General features: G+C 45.9%; 1 protein-coding gene and 1 pseudogene across 2 annotated transcripts; one reads left to right on the forward strand and one right to left on the reverse strand.

The window, feature by feature from the left end:
• The first annotated feature begins 541 nt into the window (after window positions 1–541).
• LOC307066923 (CDKN2A-interacting protein-like) lies at window positions 542–1,719 on the forward strand (annotated as a pseudogene). Its single transcript has one exon. The product of its transcript is annotated as a CDKN2A-interacting protein-like (transcript).
• An 8,545-nt stretch (window positions 1,720–10,264) lies between these two features.
• On the reverse strand, window positions 10,265–11,188 carry LOC307066279 (heterogeneous nuclear ribonucleoprotein A1-like; the record flags this gene model as incomplete). Its single annotated transcript, XM_079723388.1, has 1 exon — window positions 10,265–11,188. The coding sequence occupies exon 1, from the start codon at window positions 11,114–11,116 to the stop codon at window positions 10,265–10,267; it is 852 nt and encodes a 283-aa protein (XP_079579514.1). The 5' UTR covers window positions 11,117–11,188.
• Window positions 11,189–11,595: the final 407 nt, after the last annotated feature.

Consider the following 11,595-nt stretch of genomic DNA (forward strand, 5'->3'; position numbering starts at 1 on the left):
GACAAAGAAGAGGTGGTACGGGGCTTCCCTGGTGGCGCAATGGTTAAGAATCCGCCTGCCAATGCAGGGGACATGGGTTCGAGCCCTGGTCCAGGAAGATCCCACATGCCACGGGGCAACTAAGCCCATGCGCCACAACTACTGAGGCTGCACTCTAGAACCCGCGAGCCACAACTACTGAGCTCACATGCCACAACTACTGAAGCCCGTGCGCCTAGAGCCCATGCTCCGCAACAAGAGAAGCCACCGCAATGAGAAGCCCACGCACTGCAATGAAGAGTAGTCCCCACTCACCGCAACTAGAGAAAGCCCACGTGCAGCAACAAAGACAAGGTGGCCAAAAATAAATAATAAAATAAAATTAAAATAAAGAAGATGTGGTACATACATACAATGGAATATTACTCAGCCATTAAAAAGAATGAATTAATGACATTTGCAGCAACATGGATGGACCTAGAGATTGTCATACTAACTGAAGTAAGTCAGACAGAAAAAGAAATATCGTATGATATCACTTATATGTGGAATCTAAAAAGAAATGATATGGAGCTCTGGTGCCCTGAGTCAGAACAGCTCCACAAGTGATGGAGAGCAATCTGTTTCCAGCCAAAGCAGAAGCAGCATTCCCTCTCAGGTAACAACGGTAGGGTCTGGAACAGTTTCTGAACCAGAAGCTCCAGATAAACATGATTCAGTGTCCTTTGTTTCTTCGTTGTTGAAATCCAGTGTGAATAGTCATGTGACCCAATCCACTGATTCCAGAGAACAAAGTGGATCCCCGAAAAAAGAGTGCTCTGGAAGGCTCTTCAGTCTCAGCCTCTCAAAGCATCTCAGAGATTGAGGTGCCCTTGTTGGGCTCCCCAGGAAGCTCAGAAATAGAGTTGCCACTGTTGTCTTCTAAACCTAGTTCAGAGACAGCTTCAAGTGGTTAACTTCCAAAACTAGTTCAGAGGCAAGTGTTTCGTCATCCGTTTCTAAAAACAGTTCCTCATCAGGCACATCTTTACTAACCCTCAAAAGCACCACCTCAGCAAACACGACGCTGACTTCCAAAAGCACTTCCCAGGTAGCTGCATCACCGTTAGCTTCCAAGAACAGCTCCCAGACCAGTGGCTCTCTGGTTTCCAAAAGCACTTCCATAGCAAGTGTGTCCCAGCTGGCTTCTAAGAGTAGTTCTCAGACCAGCACGTCACAGCTGCCTTCTGAAAGTACTTCGCAATCGAGCGAGAGTTCTGTCAGATTCTCTTGTTGCAAGTTAACCAATGAAGATGTGAAACAGAAGCAGCCTTCTGTCAATAGACTGTACAAAATGGTGGCATGGAAGCTGGTGGCCGTTGGTGACTTCCATCCCAGCATGAATCATGGAGAGCTCCTAAACGCAGCTATCAAGGCTCTGAAATCAACACTGGATGTGTCTCTTGTCCCGCTAATAGAACTGGCAGATCTGCCTCAAAATAAGAGCTCTCAAGAAAGTATTGTTTGTGAATTGAGATGTAAGCCTGTGTATTTGGGCACTGGCCGGGGAAAAAGCAAAGAAAACGCAAAAGCAGTTGCATCAAGTGAAGCCTGGAAGTTATTTCTGAAGAAAAAATGGTGGTAAAAATATGTAAAAGGAAATACAGAGGCAGTGAAACAGAAGACTTAGTACTCCTCGATGAAGAGTCAAGGCCTGTAAACTTACCTCCAGCATTAAAACATCCTCAAGAATTACTATAATATGTCCAAAATATCACTGTGTACAATATCTGGTATTTGAAGAGAAAAACTTGCTTTTGTATAATATGAAACACAGGCTTTCACAAATTTTGTATTGCTTTTTTCCAGTTTTGCAGAAAATCTACATTTTAGTTCTCTTCACACAGTGGAAGTTGTAAATAATTTGTGAATGACAGTATACATTAAAAGGTTTATGCATTAACAGCATACCAATATGCTGTTTTATTTGCTGAAGAAAATGCTGTCTTCTATTTTTAATGACACATTAGGTACGATGTGTAGTTCTGTAGTCTTAATTTTTGTACTACTTTGAATGTGGTGAAAATGTATTGTCTACCATGCTTTTATTTTTCTAGCTGAATAATCCTTCACATCAAAGAAAAGGAGACCATAGTATTTGAATGTCTGAAAGTCTGTGAAGCTTAAGGTTTTAAGAATGTTGCCCATAATGTTGAACATGTCTGTTAAAGAATAAAAGAGAAAATAGTTGCCTCAGACTAAAAAAAAAAAAAAAGAAATCCAAAGATACAAATAAATCTATACTCATGGACTGGAAGTCTCAAAACTCTTGAAATGTCCAAACAAACTACCCAAACTGTTCTACATATTTAATGCAACCATTATCAAAATTACAATGGCAATTTTTGCAGAAATAGAAAAAACACAGGCCAGACATCATAGAGACTCAAGGGACCACAAACTGCCAAAACACTCTTGAATAAGAAGAAAGATGGAGGCTACCCTTTAATTTTCAAAACATATTATAAAGTAATCAAGATGGTGTGGTACTGGCATAAACACATATATATAAACCAATGGAACAGAAGAGAATGCTCAGAAATGATCCTTTGTATATATTTAAAATCTACTGATACTAAGGATGCTAAGACTACACAGTGGAAAAAAGACAGCTGCCATTAACAAATGGTGCTGGGAGGGCTTCCCTGGTGGCACAGTGGTTAAGAACCTGCCTGCCAATGCAGGGGACATGAGTTTGAGCCCTGGTCCAGGAAGATCCCACATGCTGCAGAGAAACTAAGCCCATGTGCCACAACTACTGAGCCTGTGCTCTAGAGCCCACGAGCCACAACTACTGAACTGGCGTGCCACATGCCTAGAGCCCATGCTCCACAACAACAGAAGCCCGCGCACCGCAACCAAGCGTAGCCTCCGCTCGCCACAGCTAGGGAGAACCTGAATGCAGCAATGAAGATCCAACGCAACCATAAATAAATAAATAAATAAATAAAATTTACAGCAAAACAAAACAAATGGTGCTGGGAAACTGGATACCTATGTGATAAACAATGAAGAGGAAACCTTACCTTCATCAAACGTAAAAATTTCTCTGTGCCAAAGAACAAAACCAGCATAGTGAAAACACAAAATCTGAAGAATGAAGGTGATGAAAGTGATTTAAGGAATTTCCACCTCTCAGACATTTAGACTGATTTCATAGTTTGAAATAGATGATGGAATAAAACACCCTCTATCACTGATGTCTAGTTCTGAATTTTTCATTCCGTTCCCAATCATTAAGATTCTGAGTCAGTGACTCACTTATTTAGCTTCAATTGCCTTAGAAAAAGTCAGAACAAATTTCCCCTTGTTGGTCTACTCCCAGATTTTACCAGATATTGTGCACCTAATAACTGACTTTCGTGTGCAGTTTCTTTATCCTGGTTTACAGAGAGCAGACAGTCCATCCAGATGGGGCCCTAAACAACCCCTCCCACCCAACAGCACTGACACTCTGCCTGAATCTGTGGGTGTGAAGCCCTGCCCAGGACTGCGCCCAGTGGAGCCTTTTCACAAGTTCCAGGTCACTGGGTCATGGGGAGATGGGATCTAAGTGGACGTGACAGGCCCTGAGGGAAGGACCCAGGTGAGTGTGAATGTACAGGTGTCAGGTGGGATACTTCAGATTCAGAGATCAGCGAGTCCAAAGAAGGGCATGTCGGGAAGGACAGATAGAAGAAACAACTGAGAAAATGACTTTACCTGAGAAAGAGCCATTCCTGACTCCTTCTCTTTCCTCTCCCTCCTCTTCTGAGTTTCTTCCTCAGGCAACGTTGAGTCTTTAGAGGTTGACCTTGAAAGTTGAAAACAGGCTGTTTAATGCTTAGAATCGACACACCCCCTTCCTGAGTCACAGCCACACACACAGGGAAGCCCTCAGCATGTGGGACAGACAGTCCTCTGCTGCCGACTATCCCAGGAGGGGCTCAGGACAGTAAACTCGTAAAAGACCAACATGTGAGTTTCCCCACACTTTCTTTAGATCTCGCTCCCCTCCTGGTGAGGCCCTCACGTCCCCAGCTGCAGCGGGCACCTCAGCTGGACCCGACAATCCCGTTCAGGTCACAGACCAGCCCTGATCCATCCCTATGCAGAGCAGAGCCCTCACCCTCAGCCCAGATCTCAGCCCTCGGGAATGTGGGACTCAGAGTCACGATACTCAGTGACGGATCCAAATTAGAATTGGGGGCACTTTAAATATTATTGAGCTTTGGCCTCACACGGACGATCTGAAGAAGAATCCCTCATTAGAGGGTACAAAACATGTATGTGCAAAATGCCTCATCGATCTAATATGAAGCCTGGATTGAGCAGCACTCAGCAGTGGCAAGGCCAGCACACCCCTCACTTTCTTTTTCTTTCCCAGCTTAACTGAGGTAATTGATGAGTAACAACCATGTACATGTGAGGCATACAATGTGATTATTTGATAGATGTATATTCACTGTGTAATAATTATCACAATAAAGTAGTTTACATTTCCATCAACTTACAATTACCATTTTATTTCTGTGTAGTGAGAACACTTGAGTGCTACGCTCAGAGCAAACTCCAAGTATATAGAAACACAGTGTGATTAACTAGAGTCTGCATGCTGTACATTAGATATACATGTGGTACTTTTTCATTTTACAACTGAACGTTTGTAACCTCTGACCAACATCTCCCCATTTACCCCACCATCCAACCCCTCCTAATACCCTTTATACTCTACAGCCCTATGAGTAAGACATTTCTACTTTCCACATATAATATCTGTCTTTTTCTGTCATAATAATGTCATAATTTAAGGCTGAAATAAATGTTCTATATCCATTCATTTGTCAGACATTTTAGTTCTTTCTACATCTTGGCTGTTGTGAATAATACAGTAATGTTCATTGCAGTGCAAATATTTCCCTCGCTATAATGATTTCATTTCCCTTGGGTATCTAGCCAGAGGTGGATAACATAAGTAAATGTTTTACATTCTAAAGCAACAAATTAAAATATCACAACTTAGGGCTGCCCTGGTGGCGCAGTGGTTGAGAGTCCGCCTGCCGATGCAGGGGACACGGGTTCGTGCCCCGGTCTGGGAAGATCCCACGTGCCACGGAGCGGCTGGGCCCGTGAGCCATGGCCGCTGAGCCTGCGCGTCCGGAGCCTGTGCTCCGCACCGGGAGAGGCCACAACAGTGAGAGGCCCGCGTACCGCAAAAAAAAATAAATAAATAAAATGAAAATATATATCACAACTTAATCATCCATGTGCAAAGAACTCACCCCCATCTGTATCCAGCTTCCCCCTCTACCTGACGACTACGTGTTTCTGTTTCATTCTTTATCCGTCTCCCTGTTCCCCTCCTTGCTCCCCTCCGCTCGCCTGCGGTTCCTGCCCTATTTACTTTCTCACACCTGTCCTGCCCCACCACTCTGCAACTCGTTCCCCCTCCTGCGGCTCTTTACGCCCACCTTTTCTGACTGTCCTAAACCTCCGTGTATTTCTGCCTCTTTCTTCCTCCATCTCTGCCCCCTCTCTGCCCTCCAGGTGACATTCCTTCTACTCCGGTTACACTCCCGCTCTGTGGCACCCCGCACGGCTATGCTTCCTTCCTGCTGTGTCTTCCTCTGCTCTTCTAGTCAACACCTGTCCTCCGTGTCTCTCCCAGGACCACGACGCTCCGAAGGCCTTACTTCTAACTCTTTTATCCTCTCCCCGCACTCTCTGTGAAGTGCTCTCACCACTGCTGTCCCTCCTGCTACAGCTGACGCAGGGCCCGTGTCCCCATGTTGCTCTCCAATCCCAGGAGATCACACTCCTTTATTCACTTCTCTATTTTATCCACCCGCTACTTTAAGAGCTAAATCTGTTTCATTTTACTATCCCTTTGAGAACAATTTCCAGCGAGATGAACTTGTGACGGAAGAATACTGGGTGTCACACGGTCGGCCCAGCTCACCTCCCCCTACACAGGGTGAGCGGAAGAGCTGACTAGGAAGAGGAGGCTTGCGGATCACAAGGACCGGCCTGAGGAGACGCGAGAACGGGGGGGCGGGGAGGGAGGGGGTCGCAGGAGAGGGGCGGGCTCTGCAGAATCCCGGGACCGGGGAGAGGACGCGGCCTGTCCGGGAGCGCGGCGGCCGGCGCTGCCCTCTGAGGTGGGAGAGACAGCGAAGCTGCGGGCGCGCGAATCCACCTCGCAGAAGGGGACTTTACAAGGCGCAGGCGGAAGTAATAAAGGACTGTAAGCAGGAAAATGTCGCGAAAGGCGGTGTCTCAGTGGACGGAAGGCCGAAAAGCAAAGGGCAAGGACCAACCTCACAGCGATTTCAAGCCCAAAGGAAATTAATACTCGACCTGTAACGGCGACTTCTGGATTTACTTGGGGCGGACGGCGGGCGCTGGGCTATTACGCCCGCAGAACCTCGGAGACCCTAAAGATGGAGTAAGGGGGACCGCGCAGCACAGACTTAACACTAGAAGGAAAAACTTAAGCTCCGCTGTACGACCTTCACCCTCAGGTCTCCGCTTCCGCTTCCGTAATAAACTGCGCACGCGGCGCGTACTTCAGAGGCGAGGCTTCTAGGCGGGACTTGGGCGGAGCGCTGAAGGTGAGGGGCGGGGCGAGGAGAGTCCAGTTCTGAGCTCCAGAGCCCGAAAGGCGGGACAGGGGCTAGCGGGCAGTCAGGGAATGGTGCTTCCCAGTACTTTGAAACCCCGGCTGTTACAATTTTCAGGTAAAAGCTTACAGCTTTGGGGACCACTTATGTTGGAAACTAGGATGTTTCCTCCTAACAAGTAGAAAATGATTTTAATAAAAAATTGTTTTTGCCAGCATGTTGCTCACAAGTCCTGCTCCTGAGGCTCAAGCAATTCAGTGGTTGGGAACTTGGGTCTCCAAGTGGTAGCTGTGGGTCAGTCATTGGATGTGGAACATTTCCTGCAATTAGTATTAATTTAAGCAGTTTAAGGAAACAAGAGCTTGACTTGTCTCTGTATTACAAACTAGAATAAAAAATACAAAACTCTGGGACTTCCCTGCTGGCGCAGTGGTTAAGAATCCGCCTGCCAATGCAGAGGACACGGGTTCGAGCCCTGGTCCAGGAAGATACCACATGCCACGGGAGCAACTAAGCCCATGAACCACTACTGAGCCTGTGGTCTAGAGCCCACAGGCTGCAACTACTGAAGCCCACATGCCACAACTACTGAAGCCCGTGCTCCTACAGCCTACGTGCCACAACTACTGAAGCCTGCATGCCACAACTACTGAAGCCCACGCTCCTAGAGCCTGTGCTCTGAAGCAAGAGGAGCCACCACAATGAGAAGCCTGCACACCACAATAAAGAGCAGCTCCCACTCGCCACAACTAGAGAAAGCCTGCACGCAGCAAGGAAGACCCGACACACCCAAAAATAAATAAATAAATGCAAAACTCTCCCTGGGAAGAATGGGCCATTTCATACTGACACCCTGCAGAACAACTTGTCCTTTCTGTTCCTTATTCAGCCAGGAGGCCAACTCAACACTGCTCAGTTCCAGAGACTCAGGGACAAAACCCAGGGTCTGGGCTTCCCTGGTGGTGCAGTGGTTGAGAGTCCGCCTGCTGACGCAGGGGACATGGGTTCGTGCCCCGGTCCAGGAAGATCCCACATGCCGCGGAGCGGCTGGGCCCGTGAGCCATGGCTGCTGAGCCTGTGCGTCCAGAGCCTGTGCTGCGCAACGGGAAAGGCTGCAGTGGTGAGAGGCCCGCGTACCGCAAAAAAAAAAAAAAAAAAAAAAAACCAGGGCCTGAGACTGGAGGACTAAGGTATGTGATAACTTCTGTCAGTAATGATTACTCTCTTTTAAAAATTTTTCTTCTTTTAAAATTTTTAAATTAAAAACATTTTTACTAACCATTGCTTTAAAAAGAGCAATACATTTTTAAAAACTGATATAAATTACATTGTTCTTTTGTTACTGAGTCTAAGCCCCTACTGCTCGCCACATGACAGGCCAATGATCAAAAGATGAGTCGTTGGGACAAGGAGTAACGACTTTATTCAGAAAGCCAGCAAACCAAGAAGACGGCGGGCTCATGACCCCAAAGAGCCATCTTGCCTGAGTTAGAATTCAGGCTCCTTTTATACTAAAAGGGGAGGCAGTAAAGCCAAACACTTCCTGGTTCCCATCAGCCTCCAGAGGGAGATGTGTCAATTTCTTCCTCCCTGCAGTCATTCACAGGTGGGCCTGGTCAGGAGGTTTCCTTTGAGCTAAACAAAGGTATTTTAGCTTAAGGCTCATGACCTGGGAGGCAGGGTTCCCAGAGATGGGCCATTATGTATAATGTAAGCTTCTAGGCAACATCCCTTCAGTGACGAACTTGTAATAGAATACAAAGTGTTCTTCCCTATTACAATTCCCCACTGTCAATTTCCATCCCACAATCTTGTGGGAAAAGGAATGAAGACCCTTCTGCTGAACAGAGGTGAGGAATATTTCTTAGAATCTTTAGTCCTTTTTATCTACAACTATTTAAACCTGATGAAACCTCTTAGCAGTTTCTTGTCTAATTCATAACTGAACTTGGGGTTTTGGTTCCAGTTCAATACATATACTAAATTCTGGTGCTATTTCTTTGGACACAGTTAAACAAATCGGTTGCCCCTTCTCCAATGGGCAATGGAGATGGAATTCCCATCTACTTCGGTTGGATGGGCAGACCTGTTGGAGGTAAACTCATGAATAAATAGCGCCCAAAGTTTTAATGTGATTGGCCACCGCTAGGTCTTTAGCATTTATAGATTCTCCTGCCTGGGCACACACCTGCAGTGGCCTGCCATAGAGTATTCTAAAGGGGCTTCATTTAAGCCTGCTTCTGGGAGCCACTGATCCATAGCAGAGCAACTGGCAAGGCCTTATCCCAAGTTCAGTGTCTCTTGCCATGTTTTAGCGATGTTCCTTTTTAATGTATGATTCATTTTCTTGGTTTTTCCTGTTGATTGTGGTCTCCAGGATGAATGCAGTTTTAATGCCTTCTTCCAAATCAGGGGATAATATCCCTTAGAAGGGCTTTAACCACTTCAGAGAAATTCTGTCTGTGGGAAATGCTTCCACCCATTCTGAAAAAGTGTCCACACAAACACTAGCAGGTTATCTGAAACTTCTTGCAGTTCAAGGCGTTTGAGGAAAGTCTGTTTTTCGGTCCTGGGTGGGGCAGGTTCCTCTGTGTTGAGTCCCCGTCTGTGGAGGTCTGACAGCAGTCTTCGGGTTATTTGTAAGACCTTGCGGGAAAGAGCTCTGTCTCCTTTCCAGGGATTTTCATGAGCCCCACAAAAATGGGGCTAGCTCAGCCAGAGACGTTAAGGTTTGGAGCAACATATCCTCACTCTCATTCCCTGCCTTTTCATATTTTCCCTGATAATACTACCAATCCTTGCGCATAAAGGATTTCATCATTCTTCCCTGCTTTTTCACAAAATAGCTACAGAGTCATTCAACAGCCACTGTAAAACTATAGATAACAATTGATCATATAACCATTAAAAGGGTGAATTTCTTTTTAAGAGTGTATTAAATCATTTGTTGATTACACATGATAATGGATGATACACAAGCTTCATTCCCATCTATAACTTTATCTGGTACCATAATTCAATTTAGATATATTGCACAGGATGTGCCAACAATCATATGAATAACCAAAAAACTCCATGACTTTGCTTGGGTGACCCTTTTAACAGTGAACTCTAGGTCACAACACAGTAACTGTCAGTTCAACTACACCAAGGTTTCTGAAGACAATAGCTTCTCCACCAAAGCAGGTTGAAAATAAACTTTGAATGGAACCTGGCATCACCCTGAAGGAATTCTAACGTCACACTGTTGGGGTAGTTTACCAAAATGGCTTCAGAGTAGACTAACTACACAGCACATTTTAAAAAAAAAAAAACACATTTATTCAGCGTCATGATCAGACTATTACATTAAGCAATCAACAGCATGGGTGCAAAAAAAACCAATCTACATTAAAACCCTTTGTTGGAATGCTTTACACTTTCCACAGAACAGAAACTAAAATAACCTGTTATACAATTAGTCACAAATACAGTCCTTGAGTTTTTTTCCCCGTACACATGAGTACTATCTAAAACATGTCTTCTTTGTAGCAGCCAGGCCCTGCCACCACTGTGCTTGGCTAAGTTCACAAATCTTTTGTAACCTGGAGCTTCCCCGTCACTTCTCTGGCTCTCCTCTCCTGATAAGCTTTGTTTCCCGGCAGTAGTTAAAACCTTCTGCCACTGCCATAGCTACTGCTGCTGCTGGAACCACCATAGCCACCTTGGTTTTGTGGTTTGGCAAAGTATTGGTCTCCACCACCACAGGGGCCAGCACTTCTGCCTCCAAAGTTTCCTCCTTTCATGGGTCCAAAATCTGCAGATTGGTTGTTGTAATTGCCAGAATCATTGTACCTTCCACCACCTCCAAAATGGCTTCCATCATCATTACCGAATCCATTATAGCCATTTCCACTGCCACCATATCCCCCGCCACCGTGGCTGCCACCAAAGGCACCTCGACCACTGAAGTCTCCTCCACGACCAAAGCTGTCATTCCCACCAAAACCCCCTCCACGACCACCACCAAAGTTTCCAGAACCACTTCGACCTCTTTGGCTGGATGAAGCACTAGCCATCTCCTGCTTAGAGAGGGCTTTCCTTACTTCACAGTTGTGGCCATTCACCGTGTGGTATTTCTGACTGACAGTCTTGTCTACAGAGTTATGGTCATCAAAGGTTATGAAAGCAAAGCCTCTCTTTTTGCCACTACCTTGGTCAGTCATGATTTCAGTCACTTCAGTTTTCCCATACTGTTCAAAATAATCTCTTAGATGATGTTCTTCAGTGTCTTCTTTAATGCCACCAACACAAATCTTTTTCACAGTTAAGTGGGCACCAGGTCTTTGAGAATCTTCTCTTGAGACGGGCCTCTTTGGTTCCACAACTCTTCCATCCACCCTGTGTGGCCTTGCATTCATGGCCGCATCCACCTCCTCCACAGTGGCATATGTGACAACCCCGAAGCCTCTGCAGCGCTTGGTGTTTGGATCCCTCATTGCCACACAATCTGTGAGCATTCCCTGCTGCTCAGAATGCCTCCTCAGACACTCATCAGTTGTTTCAAAGCACAAACCTCCGATAAAGAGCTTCTGCAGGGCTTCCCTGGTGGCACAGTGGTTGAGAGTCCGCCTGCTGATGCAGGGGACATGGGTTCGTGCCCCAGTCCGGGAAGATCCCACATGCCGCGGAGCGGATAGGCCCGTGAGCCATGGCCGCTGGGCCTGCGCCTCCGGAGCCTGTGCTCCGCAACGGGAGAGGCCACAAGAGTGAGAGGCCCGCGTACCGCAAAAAAAAAAAAAGATGTTTCAATGGTGCACATGCCCCAGTGATGCCCCCAAATCTCCCACAGAAACACTCCAAATTCTCTTTTGTATCTTTCACAGTGCACCTAAAACTTTCTTCATTTGGGACCCAAAATACTAAAAAATATCAAAGATAACTCACAACACAATCACTGAAATTTTCCCTGTATTACTCTAACAATTGCACAATGATT

The sequence above is a fragment of the Hyperoodon ampullatus genome (assembly GCF_949752795.1).
Source record: "Hyperoodon ampullatus genome assembly, chromosome: 18".
Classification (NCBI taxonomy): Eukaryota; Metazoa; Chordata; class Mammalia; order Artiodactyla; family Ziphiidae; genus Hyperoodon; species Hyperoodon ampullatus.